General features: G+C 47.1%; 1 protein-coding gene across 6 annotated transcripts in view; it reads right to left on the bottom strand.

The window, feature by feature from the left end:
• GRIP2 (glutamate receptor interacting protein 2) overlaps positions 1 to 18,010 on the bottom strand; it is a 472,776-nt gene that overhangs the window by 189,501 nt on the left and 265,265 nt on the right. Inside the window, exon 1 of one of the 6 annotated variants that reach the window (XM_042849853.2) lies at positions 9,233 to 9,355. The exons of the other annotated variants lie outside the window; for them this stretch is intronic. Coding sequence (XP_042705787.2) covers positions 9,233 to 9,287 — 55 coding nt within the window. The 5' untranslated portion in view covers positions 9,288 to 9,355. Of the gene's footprint in view, positions 1 to 9,232; positions 9,356 to 18,010 lie in introns of those variants that run through there. 6 annotated transcript variants of the gene reach the window in all.

Below are 18,010 nucleotides of genomic sequence, written 5' to 3'. Positions count from 1 at the left end.
GTCACACCCTGAGCTTCAGAGAGGTTTAATCCAACCCATAACATGCACCCATGTAGAGAGGTGGCTAGTGGCCTCCCTAGGCACTTAACTCCCATTGAAACTAATGGCATTTACACCTAACTTTACTTATCAGAGGGGTAGCCGTGTTAGTCTGTATCCACAAAAATGAGGAGCCTGATGGCGCCTTAAAGACTAACAGATTTATTTTCATTTTGTTTAATAACAGAGATTATTAATAAATCTGTTAGTCTTTAAGGCGCCACCAGACTCCTCGTTGTTTTTCCCACGTAGGCACATTGGAAAATCCCTCTAGGTGCCTATCTGCATCTTTAGGAGCCTAAATGCCTTTGAAATCCGACAATCAGCACTTTGGAGCCTACGACTCATTGTAAATTAGGATGTAAGCTCCTAAGTTCCTAAATCACTTTTGAAAAGGGGAAAAGGCTCCTGAATCACTTTGGGCCATATTTTCATAGGTATTTAGGCACCTTAAAGACGTAGATGGGCATGTGCCTAAGATGCCTAGGAGTTACTAGCAATTGGTTCTTAGGACCTTAATGGACCTTTGGAAATTTTTACCCCAGATCTACCATTTACATAGGCTTGGAAGATTTATATTTTTATTGGTAGATGTCAATAAATATTGATTTCACTGTACACATACAAACCGATGAAAAAATATTTCCATCGATGATGATAAAAATTTACAGCTAGGCAAAGTAAGAAAAATGCTGCTTGAGAACTTATTACAGTTGATTTGAGGCTGCTTACTTTGTATATTTTGACATGGGACATTGGCAATTTGTGTTTTAATGGTTACAAACTTTAACTTTTTCAATCTCAACACCTACTGTTGTTAAATAATTATTGTCTCACCCCACCCCATAATTTCCCACAGCTGTGAAAATTTAAATAAATAAATTGAAAAGAAATGCTTAAACCTCATAATTGTGCACAAGTGTGAAAATTTTAATTAACATATTAAAAAAACGTTTAAAAATAAACATTCATAGTATCCGTCGAGATTATAAAAAAATAAAAATCCAATTCTACCAAGCCTACATATACATATCATCTACATGAAACGTTGAGCATTGTTAGGTTTGCTTTGGTGTCTTTTGGGTCTCAGTGGCCCTCCACAGACAGCATTTAAAGAAAACACTCTGTTCTCAATAACCTCTCACCCACTCCTCCTCTCACTGGTAGGCAATGGCACTTTCATGCCACATGACAACGGACTTTGTAGTCCCATACTGTCAATGCCACTGCATGAATTCTCCAATAAGAAGTGTGCTGGCACTGTGCCAGAAATCATTGGGTCATCCTAGTTTTGGATGGAGAATTTGTTTAGTAATGATAGAAGGGACTGACAGCATGAAACAGGCACTCTGCAGTTTCCCCACACAGCTCTGCCAATGCGTCTCGAATGCTGACCTGCAGCCGGCCCCTTGCTATTCCAGTCCTGGGGCCCTCAAAAGCTCTGCCAATGTACATTAGTCCTGACATGCAACCTCTCTTGCTGTTTCAGTCCTGGGTCTTTCTTGAACAGAGATTCTCAACTGGGTAAATTGGGTAATTGTTTTACACAGAAAATAAAGGTCCATTAAGGACCCTCAGTTGTGGCCACAAAACTCACTGAACCCAGAACTCCCCAGGTGAGTAGCTAGTGCATTAATCCAATGGCTCCCTAGCACCACTTTTTAAAAGCTTCTTTAAAAAAAATTTCTACACATTTATTAGCTGATATTACAAAGAAAGCACCACCCTCTTCTATGCTAAATTAATGTGGAGACATTGAAGTACCAATTTGCAAAAGCAGAATCTAACATTACATGTGCAGTTTTTTACTTTATGTTTCTGCACGCACCATTTTCCACATGTAAGTCTTTTGCACTTGAAAGCTGCATTTGTGCATTCAAATAGATTAGAGAGCCAGGCAGTGAAGTCTACTAAACACTGACATTCTGTTAAAGATTTGCGATCTCAATCTTTCTTTTTTCCTTTTTTTGTATTTATGCACAGGGGACACTTCACTGACCCAGCCTATTGGCATGTGCAGGTGAAGTGTGCATGCACTACTCCCGTTCATGCAACATTTCCACAAGATTGCGTGCCCACATTTAGAAGCAAGGTTCAGTCCCTATGGAAGTGTGGCTTCTGATTCCCATGTGCAACAGAAAATACAGGGGCTAGTTTGTGCCTTTGGGCATAGCCCTGAGCAGTGGGTAGTGTGTAAGCTGCACCCCTAGGAATCACTGGGCCTTATAGACACGCCTTAGGCACAGGTTTCAGAGGGGTAGCTGTGTTAGTCTGTATCAGCAAAAAGAATGAGGAGTCCTTGTGGCACCTTAGAGACTAACACATTTATTTAAGCATAAACTTTCGTGGGCTAAAACCCACTTCATTGGATCCATGCTTCTTGCCCCTTGCTGGCATTGGTCAACAGCAAATTATGATGCTGGCTCAGCTGTGTTGCCTGGCACATTGGAGGAGTGGGAACCAAGGTTGCACCCACTACCCACCCACATGTTGTGGAGGTGGGGGCAGCACACCTTCTTACTCCTGTGTCCCTGGCTCCAAAGTCCAGATAGACTATGCTGGGGTGTCTGGCGGGTTATCACCCCCCGGTCTGAGCACACAGGCCCCACCACAATTTGGCCCAGATATTTTGATGCAGTATCCTGCATCCTGGAGTTGTCTCCCCATCTCACTCCAAGAAGGATTTACTCTTTCACCCTCAATGCTGCAAGGTTTTATTGCTTTTAGTTAGATTACCGGTGTAACGGAGTAATATACGCTTTGCCACTGCTGCTCAGAGAAAGACTAGGGATGAGTATGGAGCAAAGGGAGCTGTGGAGAGTATAGCGCAGGTGATACTCACCTGGGAGGGCTCTCCATCAGTCTGAAAAATTGGCTTCATTAATAGACATAAAAAAAACATGCCTGGCCATTAGTTATTAATGAATTATCGAAACTGCTGAAGCGTAGCTATGCTTACAAGAGCAGAATGGAGAGAGGGCAGCTAACGTGCTCACCAATCGCTGGCTTGGATTCCGATCGCTTTCCCCGGTCCCACATTAGAGGATATCCTGCTTTTGCTGCTGAAGAAGGAACGACCCCATCAATATTAACTGTAGCAGTTTCAGAGATGTCACCTGCTATTAAATATTCATCTGAAGTCAAACCCTGCAAGGTTCTGATCCCCTTGAAGAGAAGGTATATAAGAAAGGAAGGATTGGTTAAGGCCCTAGCCTAAGACTTGGGAGACCTTGGGAGTCCCTGCTTTGCCACAGACATCCTGTGGGACACTTAACTTCTCAGTGCCTCAGTTTCCCATCTGTAAAAAACTGCATCCCTGACTTACAGGAGCGTTGTGAAGATAAATGTATTCAAGACTGTTAATTGCTCAGATGCAATCGTAATGGGGGAGCTGTAAGTACCTTGGGGAGACAGCTCTATTAACTCTCACTTTTTAAAAAAAAGAAAACCATTGATTCAGCGCCACGGTGGAGATTAAAGCAGATGTGAGCCCTGTCATGACATGTCCCTTATAATGGGATATTTCCAGTTCCTCTGCAGTGAGCAATTCTTATTTTGTGAGAATACCAGTCTTGATATGAGAAAATACAGTCTGTTGTGTAGCACAGCCGAAATATAACATTGTGGTGATGCTATAGAGCGGAGGTGGGCAAACTACAGCCTGCGGGACTGTCCTGCCTGGCCCCTGAGCTCCTGGCCCAGGAGGCTTGCCCCCGGCCCCTCCCCTGCTGTTCCCCCTCCCCTGCAGCCTCAGCTCGCTTGCTCCGCCGCCGGCGCAATGCTCTGGGCGGCGGGGCTGTGAGCTCCTGGGGCAGCGCAGCTGCAGAGCCCGGCCTGACCCGGTGCTCTGTGCTGCATGGTGGCAGCGGTGTGGCCCGGCTCTAGCCTGGTGGCGTGGCTGTAGTGCCACCAGCCACCGGTGCTGCAGGCAGCGCGGTAAGGGGGCATGGAGTGGGGGGGTTGGATAGAGGGCAGGGGAGTTTGGGGTGGTGGTCAGGGGGCGGGGGTGTGGATAGGGGTTGGGGCAGTCAGGGGAGGGGGAATAGAGGGTTGAATAGGGGCCACGATCCCCTCCCCTAACTGGCCCTCCATACATTTTCCAAAACCCGATGCGGCCCTCAGGCCAAAAAGTTTGCCCGCCCCTGCTATAGAGCAAAGAAAGCAACAGGTCAGATGGGCTTTTTGCTGATCCTAGTGGAAACTTTCAGTGACAATTTTCACACATATAACATGTAAGTCAACTTTGACCTCTTCTTATGTTGAATGAAGGTGGAACAATTCCAGACATTTGTAAATACATCTAAAGGACAAGTTGGGTGTCTTATGAGCACAACATAACTTGTTTGAAAACCTGGACCTCTGTATAAAAACAGTGTTGCCACCTCCCACAATGATATCCTGAGTCTCACAATATTGTGTATTTTTCTTTAAAAAAGCTCCTATAGTAATTTGATGATGTGTCTCAGCTTTCATTTAAAAAAAAAAGAAGTTATTTGTCTTGATGGTTGCAGAGAAAAGCTTGCAAATGTGACCTGAGTGAACCCTAACAATTCAGAAACCACAAGGCAAAGAGAAAGACACCGCCCCCCTTTTTTTTAATCAAAATCTCATGATTTTGGAGGACCGGAGTGACAGCGTTTGAATACTTAGGACAGGCAATAGTGACAAAGTGAATTAAAATCCCAAATCACTAGCGCTGCACAGAGGGAGACTTAGACATGACAAAAGTAAATATATTTTTAAACAAAATATTTGAAAATACATTTCTCCTTTAATCACAGGAAGTGAGTTCAGGGTTCTGGATTTCCACTGCCAGAAGTGAAGACACCACTAACATCAGAAGCACAAGGAATGCAGCTGCCTTTATCTCTTCAGGTGTTTGTGATCCTATCAGCTCTTGCAAGACAACCCAGCTCGCTGGGCTAAGTTTGTGGGAAGTAAATAAGAAGTCAGTTAGTTCACCTTTAAATCCCATTCATTTGTATTTTTCAAGCCTACACATGTATCTTGTTAATGATTTAGTATTTCTAACAGTTTTATTTATTTATAAAATCATGTCAGTTCACTTTAGTAACTTAAGAACCACTCAGAGAAACCAAGACAGAGTAGAATTTAGGCCAGATTTGGCGACTGGCTGAACATCAGAGTAGGTCATATGGAAATGCCTGGCAGATGGACGTACTGTAATAGCACAGCTATAGTATTCACCGTTGAAAGGGGACCCTCTTAAAAGAGATGCTTGCACCATGGCGTCTACAGTTTTTGCTATCCTTGGAATGGAAAATATGCCAATGCTGAGGAAAGGTTCATGACTGCGTGGTGGAAATGATCAGGGTCAAGTGGAGCCCTGGATCTGAGCTCCCCTGCCAGAGAATGGCTGACTGCAGCAGAGAGTCAGGGACAGAGCAGTAGGCAGTAGTGGTGCCAGCCAGATGCCTGCTGGGTTAAGCTGGGATGCTTCCCTTGCCAGGGAAGATCAAGAGCTCAGGAACAGAAGGAAGACAGGCATTCACATGTGCTGAGAGGAATAATTTCTCCCAGGTCATGGTGCCAGAGGATTAGTTTGGGAAGAAGAGCCTGAGAGTTTGCCTGGTCAGTGAAGGTGAGATAAACTTGGAAGAAGAGTGTCTCAGGGTAAGTGTGTGACTAGGAAGGAGGAGAGGGGGGCAAAGGGCTAGCCTGGGAGGAACAGTCTGTCTGGATGGAGGGAATTACAATTAGTTTAGATGAAGCTGGTGTGTCCAACAAACCACCCTCAATCTCATGCCGTTTAAATCTGACAGTTGCTATTATGGGTCATTGCTGAGGACTGAATCCAGGAATGATACTGTTGAAAACATCTGCCTCTGCCACTTGAGCTGAAGGAATAACTCCTCCAGATGGTAGCTGTGGTAGACTCATATTCAGTATGGGCCTGCCACTAGAGTGGAACACATATGGAACAGTGGGTTACATAAACACCTTAGTTAGATGATAAATAGATGTGATGGGGTTGGGGAGGTATATTTGCTGCTCTCATGTGCACATCCTTCTCTGGCTACATTGGATATTTCTCCCTCTTTGTACAGACTTTGTTCTTTGAAGCATAAATGGATTGATTTGTTGGGGAGAGGTGTGGGGTTTGGGATTGACAGATGTCTCTTGCAGAGTTGTGCATCCCCAGGGATGCAATGGACAGTTAGAAAGTATGCAAAGTCTAGAGCAAAGTGGGTCGCGACTCCATTTTAATGAGGTCGCCAGGACTATCTTAGACTTGCTGGGGTCCAGGGCTGAAGCCAAAGCCTGAGGGCTTCAGTCCTGGGTGGTGGGGCTCAGGTTACAGGCCCCCTGGCTGGGGCTGAAGCCCTTGGCATATGGTTTTGGCCTCCCAGCCCTGGGCAGTAGGGCTTGGGCTTTGGCCCCCGCACTCAGGGCAGCAGGGCTTAGGCAGGCTCAGGCTTTGGTCCCCCATCCTGGGATTGTGTAGTAATTTTTGTTGTCAGAAGGGGGTCGTGATGCAATGAAGTTTGAGAACCCCTGGACTAGAGCATTTGTGGATGGGCAAACACGGAACAGTTCATATCAGCTACTAGTTCTTGGATACCTTACACTGGTGATATCACTGATATGTTAAATTTGGTGGGACTGAGCTCATACATTTTTTATATTTATTGTTTTGGGATTATTTTAACTTTACACCAGATATCCCAATTCACAGACACTGGGTGTGTTCATTTGAAAGCTCTAGCCCGAAAAGCTAGTTCCAGCTCAATTTAATCCTTGATCAAAGCAGAACGATTTAGCACCAGATTAGTGATTCTCGTATTTAAAGCTGTGAGTAAGAAATGCAGGGGATCCCAGCTAACTCCAATTTAACCAAAGCTGGGGTAACTTTATGAGGTAGCGTTGGAGTAAGATTTTTTCTAAACCTCATTGGCCCTAGCATACAGCACACCGTTACCCCTCCCTCTGCTTTAGGAGTGTTTCCTAGCGTTCCTCACAATCCATGTCAGAGGAAACTGTTCTAGCAGGTTTCATTCAACTGACATTTTCAAGAATGGGTTGAGAGTTCAATCCTTGAGGGGGCCATGTAGGGATTTGGGGCAAAAATCTGGGGATTGGTCCTGCTTTGAGCAGGCAGTTGAACTAGATGACCTCCTGAGGTCCTTTCCAACCCTGATATTCTATGATTCTAAGTCCCAAATAGAGGCTTTTCTTTATAAAGGGGGAGGGGTGAAGTAGGGGAATTGCAAAACCTAATACCCAGGGGCTAAACTGTCCCCTGGAATAACTGCACTAAACAGAACACTGGATGTATTTGGGATCCAGGGATTTCTAAATGTCTTCCAGTGTTGGAATCCTGAATACACACAACAGAGCTGGGCTACTGGTGCATGAGGGTGGGCATATGAAACCGACTATGTGCTGACATTGAAACTGACCAGGTTAGTTACTTTGCTCAAACAGAAGTGCAATGAGCAAACAAACATAAACATACATTGTAAAATGCAAATGGCTCAAAATAAAATCTGTACATTTTTAATAATCTGGGACCAAACGGTGCAAGATGCTGAGTTCACTTAACGCCCACTGACTTCCATGGCAGTAGAGGGGGCTCAGGATTCACAAGGTCAGACTCCTAAGGAGTTATCAGGTGAGGAAACTCTTATTTTTGATGTAGGATTTGGGCTATTCCTGGGTCACGCTGAGGTTGCTTTACTGGTGCAAAGTGACTGTAAAGCTTTCACAACTGGCCCTGGAAGGATGACCTCACAGACGACACATTATTATCTGCTGGGGGGTTGAGCTGGCTTCACAACTGTGTCACTCCCCTCACTGTGGCTGGCATTGGGCACATGGCCATCACATCTGTGTGCTCAACCCATCCCCGGCTGCGGTCACAGCCCCTCAGGCTGCTCTGATCTACAGTATAGGCCAGAGTACAGCAGCCACAGCACTGGGGCCTTTATCTGGACAAGTCCCTTTTGCTAAAGGGACAAGGTGTGCACGGGAGTTATGCTCTAGACTCTAGCACTGGTCTAGTTCATGGACATATATGCGATAAAATGTAGCCACTATGGCTATTACAGATCAATGCCTGCTGGTGTCCTGACAGAGTTCCAAATGCCTATGATGCATCAACTTTCTGCACCAGGCAATAAGGCTCTCTCTAAATGAGGGAAAAGCTGAGTTTGTACCTTCCAGGATGCCTGAAATCAATAGTACTGGAGTTACACTGAGCCCCTAAAAGCCACTGTTCTTTAAAGGTCCTTGTAAAAATGCATGTCATTTTCCTTTATGTGAAGCAGGCTTTGATCCGCAGGAGGTATACCTGGCATTTCTGACCACCTTAAAGGCTCATATGGTGGAGTAAAGGCTCATATGGTGGAGTATAGCCTCCACTCTATAGGAAAACTTTTCAGTCCATTAATACAGTAGACATTTAAAAAAAACAAGACAAAACTGTCCTGAACGCCTGCTGCAGAGCACAAGAGCAAGTGCAGGACTTTATGATGACAGGAAAACTGTGTCACTCCAGCAGCGAAGTACTGAAATCAATTTAACACTATTAAAACTAAAAGGCTTGCAGCTAGGGTCTATTTGCCCAGCAGATGCATTCATTAAATTTGTCTAGCATGATATTGTAAGTAGTAGGAAGAGAAACCCAGCCATGCCTGGAAATAGGTTTTGCCTGAGATCTACTTATAATATTATTAGCTTCTCATTTCACAGTGGGATTTCTTCCCAGAAGTAGATTTCCCCTGTACTCTATTGACATGTCTCTGTCCCACCTTTCCTTGAGTCCCCTATTCCCAACCCACCCTCACGGGTGGGTCAAACATCAGAACTGGCAAACAATGCTATGCAGCCCAGCAAAACACGAAACTGCCTGTCTCTGCAAAGTAATAACTCCTTTATGGGGGCGTGAGGGATTCTTGTAAGGCACATCTAAATCTACTTTATTGCAATGATAACCACAATAGATGGATAACATAAAAACCCACAAGTCAAATGATCTCCCCCTGAAAACATATTATACATAGAAAAATAAAATAACCCCCCAATCCACACCAATGGTGCAGATCAGTCCCAGGCTATACATTATTTTTCCTCTTGTCCAGCTAAGAAAAAGTAAATATTCAAACTGGTCCACACTGAGTCCCTCTTTCAGACAGGAGTACGCTGTTCCCCTCCCTCTCCCATCCCACTGTACCTTTATTCTTCCGTCTCATCACCCCTAGCCGGCACTTCAGTGAAACAGCAAACATCTTCCCGCATCACAGCCTAGAGTGCTCCACTCACATGGCTCTGTGCAGCATCTCCCTCAACACCTCTGCCAGGCTCTGTGAGGGGCTGCTGGCTCTAAATTAATTTATGATTACTGTGAAATAGAGTCGCGCTTCATGTTGTGGCAGAGGGAGCGAGCCAGAGAGGAGATCAGGGTGAGAGGGGAAAGGAAAGCGAGAGACAGAAAGAGAGGGGGCATGGTTTTCAGTGCTGATTTTTTTTTATTGTCATTTTGTCCAGATGAACATGAAATCACCAATCAATATTTATAAATCTATATCTAGTCCTCTTGTTCTTAAGGGATGGGAATCCTATAGTACATTACCGTACCACTTTGCAAAGCAGTATTATTCCTTCCTGGGTGTGCGTGCACACTCACACTTCCCCATAAAGATAATCCTTACTACAGCAAAGATTCAGAGCCCTTAATTTTGTGGGACAAGTTGTCAGCAAATAAATAACCCACATGTAGCAAGGGCCAGATTCAGCCCTGGGTCTGTGTTGGCAAAGGCCCCCAGTAGCAGAAAGTCCACCAAGGGGGAGGCCGTGACAGTGAAAAGCATCAATAATCTCCCCTCAATTAGGGGTTTAGCATGGTTCAAAGTGGGGGCGGCACTGGCTGGCCAGGGGTGCGCCTAGGACAGGCAAAGGTGGAACCCTGAGCATCATGTAAAGCTGCTCCCCACCTTCATTATGTGGAACCCCTGGTAGAAGATGGCAGCAGTAAGACAGCCTGCCCTTCCTTGGGGTGAATTCCAGGTGGGGCCGAGGAGCCAGGCTTCCCCTGCCAGTTTCAGTGAATCTGGCCCTTAAAATGTATAGAGGATCCCCCTTTGAAGGGCTGGATTGGAATCCCAGCTGGCTGAGGGCAGACTTTTCTACAGAGGCTAGGAAATGGATGGGTTCCCATTTTACACTGGCTGCAGAACGTGCTTTAACCTTTCTTCTCAGGACAATCGCATCTGCTGTTCCTCATCAGTCAGCCACACGCTAGCACTCCGGTGACCTGCATTAGACCTAGACTTCAGTGTACATGTCTGGTATACCCGGACTTTGACTTGCTTGTTGGAAAAGAACAAAACACTTCGACAACCAGGTATGAAAATAAATACAGACATTGGCTCCAATAGAGTAACACTGGTGTCAAATTGCAGTAATGCAATGGCGAATCAGGCCCTGCATCTTGTAGCTAGTGCAGAATCTATGGGTTTTTTTGTTTCTTTGTGTGTGTTTTTTATGTGTAGGTCACTGCATCTAGTCGAGAATTCAGAACAGGTTCTCAGCAGGAGCCCCGAGGACTTCAGTGTGAGAGAAAGAGTATGGCTGGCTCTGGGGAGGACTCCCAGGGATTTCAGGGTAATGGAGAATACAGGATTTGTTTTATGCAGAATTCCCTGGGACTTTAGGGGACTGGAAAATACAGGGCTAGTTCTGGGCAGTGACCCCAGGGATTTCAGTGGTTTACTGTACATAGTTCTAATAAGTCAGTGAACGTTTTCACAATATAATTGTTAATCTCCCTGTACCTCAGTTTTCCAGTCAGTAAAATGGGGATAACAATCCTTGATTCACCAGTGTGGCTTAATACAGCCCATTGCACCTGGCAAGAGTTCTAAATGCTAAGCAGGAGGAGAAGAACTACCAGCACTTTTGTTTATGGTGGCTCAGTAAATGACACCATCCCGCACTGAGCGGTGGCACCCACTCTTGTGAGCAGTAGTGTGCCTTTCCAGAGGGAATGGCACTGCCCAGATTAGTAAGACTAAACAAGGCCCTGAAGATGGGCTTCTTAGTGTTAGCCCTTTACTGTCAATAAAGTACTGATGATGAACTTTTCAGTGCATTCGCTCAATGCTAACCACTAATATGGAACCACATTCTTAAGTTTATTGCAAGCAATGCTATACCGAGATGGCACCTCAAGAGATGGCTTGGATTATTTTCCAGCTGCATTACTAGGAAACTCTGGGTGGGTGCTGGATGTGAATAAGAACCATCACAAATCTGTGAAAGCACCATCCTTGCTTTGTTGGTTTTATCGGGGGTGGGAGGCAGAATGTGTTTGAGAGACATACAGAAAGACTTAGGAAAGAGGGTTTTTACCTTTACCCAAAGGTATAAACTACAGAGTGGATTTAGGATGTAAAAAGTAAATAAATGCTTGAAGAAAACAAGTGTTCCATTCCCTTCCTTTGTGAAGAAATCCTGTGTAGTCTGGGAAGGGAAATAGAATATCAAGTATGCCATTCCACTGGGTTACATTTTACTCCAGCGTAACTTCACTGAATGCAACACACTAGAGCTAAAATTCAAAGGAGTTACACATGCATAAAACCGGGGCAGCAGAGTGGAGAATCAGGCACTCTGAATTCAGAATAAAACATGAGAGGGACACACACACACACAAAATTCACTTGGGATACAGAGAGATCCAGTTAACATCAAAGCAAATTACACTGTTATCTGTTCTTATACTACTAGCACTGAACATCAGACAGCCAATTAACAAGACTGGATTTTTGACTGTCCATGGGAAGAAAGGGTATATATTATGTATTTATCATGATTGGCCATATTCATTGGTTGAAACCTGTGGCAAATGCAGACACATATAATCACCTAGACTGAACAATTCCTAGAGGCTGTGGGTTACAGAGCCTCAGTAGGTACAATTTTAATATGGTGCAAGATAATTGGGGTTATTGGTTGCACGATCATTGGACAGTTTCCCATTCTATATACCATCTCCAAAAATGTACCAGTGGGAGATGGGTTTTCTTTGCCTTATGTGATCTGCATACCCACAAAATATATTCTCAGTGCAATACCAGGGGTTTTTCAGGGCTAGAACAGTGTACATTAGTGAATGTATCAGCTTCCCAGTGGCCTCCTTACATCTCTTTCTATTTCCCCTGCACCTTTCTTCCCACTCCCAACCACCAGCTGCTCCTTTCTTAACCCCAGGCACACCTAGATCCTCCCCTGCCTGATTACACAAATCATTGACGGCTTCAGAGGGCTGTAATCCTTTATCTGAAGTGTAGCCCTTTTTCTCTCTCAATTGTTGGAGGTATGAACCTGAGGTAGGTTGGCAATCCAAGGGGCAGAGATCCTGGCCTCTGCATCAGCTTAGCTTTGATCATTCTTGGAGTGCTGCTGCCTGGGTGAAATGCATCTCCATGCAGAGGACCAGCACAAAGCCTATGCACCACTTAAATCCCACTTAAGTCCTATTTTTAGATGGGACTTGAGTGGTACATAGACCGTGGCTGGCCCTTTGCACAGGGCTGCATTTCACCCAGTATTTAGCTGTTGAATAAAGCTGCACTGTCGTGACCTCTCCTACACGGCCTGCATTTATACAATGGCAGCAAAGGTTTTGAGTGACATGCCAGAGTATTCCCAGCTAATGTTAGGGGAATCTCCAGAGTTTAAGGAGATTAAGGAGGAACTTTCAAAGCAATGGTTTGGATAAGCACCCCAACATTCAAAAGTAAAATTGAAGGGGAAAACAAATGATGCAGATTCGGATTTGATGTGAGCAACAGGAAAACACCTGAGTCATTTTCTTATCCAAACTTGTTCATCTACCCCAGACATGATTTGGAAGGTTGCAGTTTGGTTCAATGGATTGACTGTAACGCTGACAGACCCTGGTTGTCGGTGGGCGGGATTGAACCTGGGACCTCTGGAGCTAAATGCATGAGCCTCTACAGCAGAGGTGGGCAAACTACGGCCCGCGGGCCACAAGCGGCCCATGGGACCGTTCTGCCTGGCCCCTTAGCTCCTGCCCCGGGAGGCTCACCCCTGGCCCCTCCCCTGCTGTCCTTCCTCTCCCGCAGCCTCAGCTCACTGCGCCGCCAGCGCAATGCTCTGAGCAGTGGGGCTGCAATCTCCTGGGGTAGCGCAGCTGCAGAGCCCGGCTTGACCCAGTGCTCTATGCTGCGCGGCTATCTCCAGCCGGGCGGCGCGGCTGCCTGTCCTGGTGCAGCCACACCGCCAGCCACCAGTGCTCCAGGCAGCGTGGTAAGGGGGCAGGGGAGTTCGGGGCATGGTCAGGGGCCGGGGGTGTGGATGGGGTGGGGGCGGACAGAGGGTGGGGAACAGGGGCGTTGAATGGAGGCAGGGGTTCCGGGGGCTGTCAGGGAGAAGAGGTGGTTGGATGGGGCAGGGGTCCCGGGGGGGGCAGTCAGGAATTGGGGGGGGTTGGATGGGGCAGCGGGGGGCAGTTAGGGGTAGGGGGTCCAGGGGCGCTCAGGGGACAGACAGCGGGGGTGTGTGGATGGGGCAGGGGTTCTAGGGCTGCCGTCAGGGGGCGAGAAGCGGGGGGTCGGATAGGGGCAGGGGCTGGGCCATGCCTAGCTGTTTGGGTAGGCACAGCCTCCCTTAACCAACCCTCCATACAATTTCTGAAACCTGATGCGGCCCTCAGGCCAAAAAGTTTGCCCACCCCTGCTCTACCGCATGAGCTAAAAGCCAACCGGCGTTAGCAAAGGCTGTAGAGCAGACTCATGTTCTCTCTCTCTCTAAGTGGTCTCTAGATGGGACAGAACATCACGCCCAGGAGGTGTGTGGGTTACATCTGCATCAGGCACCAATGAGCAAATTCTGGTGCTATTTTTATTGGCTTGCCATTTATTGGCGCCCCATCCAACCCCTCCCAAGCTTCCTCACTAACTACTTGACAGAAAACAAGTATCATTAAGGGCCAGATTTTTAGCCCTGGCCTCTAACTGAGCCTCTTCAACCACACACACACTCCAATAACTGAGCTCGATACATTTCACATGGGGAAAGAGAGAGATGTAAATCCAGAAGCAGAGGGGAAGGGCCTAGAACTAGAGGCTGAAACGAAGCCAGGTGTAAATTTGGACCCAAAGCAGAACCTTACCCAGTGTGATTCAAAAAACTTCCCAGCAAGAAGGAGCAAAGAAAGACACTGTACTTTGTACTTGGTAAAATTCATTCGACTGTTTCCCCACAGTGAGTGGTTACAAGTGCAGCGGCGCCACTTGCTCAAGTGCCAATGGTCTCTGTCCCCTTTCTATTTGTATAATGTGATGTCCCAGGTGAGCAGGGTTTGTCAGGATTATAGGGCTGCCCATGCTAGGATCCAAATTCATTCCCTTTTTCCTTTGGGGCTCAAGTACTTTCCTGAGCCTTTCACAACTTCAGGTCTCTCTGTCTTTATCTCCAGCCCAAAACAGACCAGCCTGGAGAGAAATGGAAATGCCTTGCTAGCTCATCCAGTCACCCCTCCAAGCTGCTAATGCTAGGGTTACCATATTTCAGCGAGCAAAAAAGAGGACGGGAGGAGCCCCGCCCTAGCCCCGCCCCTGCCCCTCCCACTTCCCGCCCCCCCTGACCTCCCAACCCTCCCCCCGTTCCTTGTCCCCTGACTACCCCCTCCTGGGACCCCTGCCCCTAACTGCCCCCCAGGACTATCTAAGCCTCCCTGCCTCTTGTCCCCTGACTGCCCCAACCTTTATCCACACCCCCACCCCCAGACAGACCCCTGGGACTCCCACGCCCCATCCAACCACTCCCCACCCCCTGACAGTCCCCCCCCCAGAACTCCCAACCCATCTAAACCCCTCTGCTCCCTGTCCCCTGACTGCTCCGATCCCTCTCCGCACTCCTGCCCCCTGACAGCCCCCCCCAGAACTCCCAACCCATCTAAACCCCTCTGCTCCCTGTCCCCTGACTGCTCCGATCCCTCTCCGCACTCCTGCCCCCTGACAGCCCCCCCCCCGAACTCCCAACCCATCTAAACCCCTCTGCTCCCTGTCCCCTGACTGCTCCGATCCCTCTCCCCACTCCTGCCCCCTGACAGCTCCCCCCCCAGAACTCCCAGCCCCCTACCCCCCCGCTCCTTGTCCCCTGACTGCCCCCTCCTGGGACCCCTGCTCCTAACTGCCCTCCAGAACCCCACCCCCTACCTAAGACTCCCTGTTCCTTGTCCCCTAACTGCCCCCTCCTAAGACCCCCCCCCAACTGCCCACCAGGACCCTACCCCCTACCTGTACCCTGACTGCCCAAAACTTTCTCCACTCCCCCCAAAAAGCCCCCCCCCCGTTTCTTGACTGCCCCCTCCAGAACCTCCCTGCCCCTTCTCCTGCCCCCCTTACCCTGCTGCTCAGAACAGGGTGTTGGGCTCTGTGCGAGCCGGACACGTGGCTGAGCTCCCCAGCACAACAAAACCCGGTCCCTGGTCCGGACCGGGTTGCAGGGGAGAGCTGCCCTTGTATCAGCACAAAGTGCTCTCGCTCCCGTTTTGCTACGCTGCATGGCAGAAACCGCTCCCAGTTGCAAAAGGGGAGGGCTGCACTTTGTGCTGAGACACTTGCTCAGAATGCAGGGCGGAGCTCCTCTCCAGCTGCTCCGGAGTCCAGCCCGGGACATTCCTGCAGCCCTCCCAGCCACTCGCTCTGCTGTGCCGGGGGAGGGGGAAATCCCGGACATTGTGAGTGCTTTACAAATTCCCCCCGGACGCTATTTTTAGCACAAAAAGGAGGACATGTCCGGGTAAATCCAGACGAATGGTAACCCTAGCTAATGCAAGATGGTTCCTTACAGATCATCTTCTAGTACTTTGTCCAGTCTAGTTTCTAATGTTGCTGGTGACAGAGATTTTCCTTGGGAGACAGTTCTACAGTCTCATAGATCTCACTGTCTTATTATTCAGCCTAATTTTCTTTTCCTTACTATCCTCATTACTTCTACTTCTGCCCATTGTACCATCCTAAAAATTCCACTCCCTACATGGCATTCAATCTGCAAACATCTGTAGACTTTTATTGCGCCTCTACTTAGTCATCATAAGGCATACATTTTTAACTGTGAGGGTAATTAACCATTGGAACAATTTACCAAGGCTTGGGTGGATTCTCCATCACAGACCATTTGTAAATCAAGACTGGATGTTTGTCTAAAAGATCTGCTCTAAGAATTATTTTGGGGATGTTCTATCGCCTGTGTTATACAGGAGGTCTGAACAGATGACCACAATAGTCCCTTCTGGTCTTGGAATCTATGAATCACTATACAAATTTAATGCTTCAACTTGTCATGAAAGCAACAGCTTCTCCAGAACCCCAATAATTGTTAGTCTTTTATTAACTCCCTTTGGATTTGCCAACATCTTGGTGGTAATATTCCAGTTGCAATGTTCTACAGAGGGATGCAACATGGGCTACTGGATGAGGCACTGGCCTGGGAGTCAGGAGAGCTGCAGTGAGACCATCACCTCACTCTTTTACAGCAGCTAACAAGACTAGATTGGTATAAAGGGGTCCTAAAAGTCCTGGATGTAGTTGAGTGAAGATTTCTACAGTGTGGCACAGCAGTGACTCTCCCCCACAGTTCCATCCTCCCAAACCCATTCCTATCCTCCCCATCTCTTGTCACTCTCCCCTGCTCCAGACCCCTCCTTTCACCTCTCACTTCCTACCTCCCACCCCCAATCTCCTGCCCCTGTCTTCTTGCCCTGCCTCTCTTTCCTCTCCCCTGGTTCCTCACCCCTCTGCATTTGAGTCAGGCTGTTTCCTCCTTCACTTCTATGCTGCCTTGGTGCCAGTAGTGGGAGCACAAAGAGCCCAGGAGACACACTATTCTTGCTCAGCTCCTGCAGTGCTGGACTGGGACATGCTCAGTTGCTTTGTGGAGATGGTGAAGGAGCTGTGAGGGGATGACGCATGCTCCACCCATAAGGATTCTTCAGAGAATTTAGCTGCCAAACTTTAAAAAGTCTCTACTGACCATGTGTGAACTGAAATATTTCAGAGGCTTATAAGTTGGCAAAGGCACACCCTGCCTGTTAAAGTGACCCCCCCCTGCCAAATTTCAAGTCCTTGATCCAAAGCATGGATGTGTTACAGCTTCTCAACCAAAAGGGTTAATAAAAAAAATGTAATGTGGGGAAAGCAACATATTTTTCCCTAACCTCATTCCGGCTGAACTGTTTCAGACAACATTTTCCAAAACAATTTGGAAGACAGATGGCATGGAAATGTTCAGCAGGACAATTAAAGGTTAGCAAGATTATAATCACCTACAAAGGTCTTTTAATATAAAGTGTTGGGCAACTTTAATGATAGGTGTCACTATCGATGGCACCTACAACAACGTCTTGCTATGCCATTAGGAGATGCCACAAAATACAGAGCTCCAAATTGGATCCTTTTGCGTCCATACCACATTGCCAATTAATGTCCAGTTTGCTACCTACTGTCATACTTAGGCTGATTCAGAAGTTTTTGCTTTCTCCTTCCCATTGAACAGCTGTCTTTCAGATTACTTCTCCCTAGTTGTATTACAGTAATTTACTCCCCCTCCCAAACTGAATGATGTTTTAGACCAGTTTCTGCCTCCCTTACTCATACGGAGTGGTACATTTCTCTGCAAATAAGACTGTGATAGAACGTGGCCCTTTGTTACTTTCTGCCTATGTTAATGTCTTTCCCTCCCATGTGTATTTCTCTTTTCTGGCTGGAGTTCACAACTGCTCCCATCAGAGTATCATCTGAGTGTTTCATTAATGTTTACCTTCCTCCAGCAGGAGATTCAAAAAACTTTTTCATTCTGCGGTACTACCAGGTTTCCCACATACTGTTGTTTTGTCCCCCCCACCACCACATCCAACAGGTGCAATTATAGCCACAAAGGAAGGAGGGCTGTTTCTCTTGATGTTGAAATCAATGCATTT

Source organism: Chrysemys picta, chromosome 7 (genome assembly GCF_011386835.1).
Source record: "Chrysemys picta bellii isolate R12L10 chromosome 7, ASM1138683v2, whole genome shotgun sequence".
In the NCBI taxonomy this organism is placed as follows: Eukaryota; Metazoa; Chordata; order Testudines; family Emydidae; genus Chrysemys; species Chrysemys picta.
This window is presented reverse-complemented; position numbering and strand designations above follow the sequence as displayed.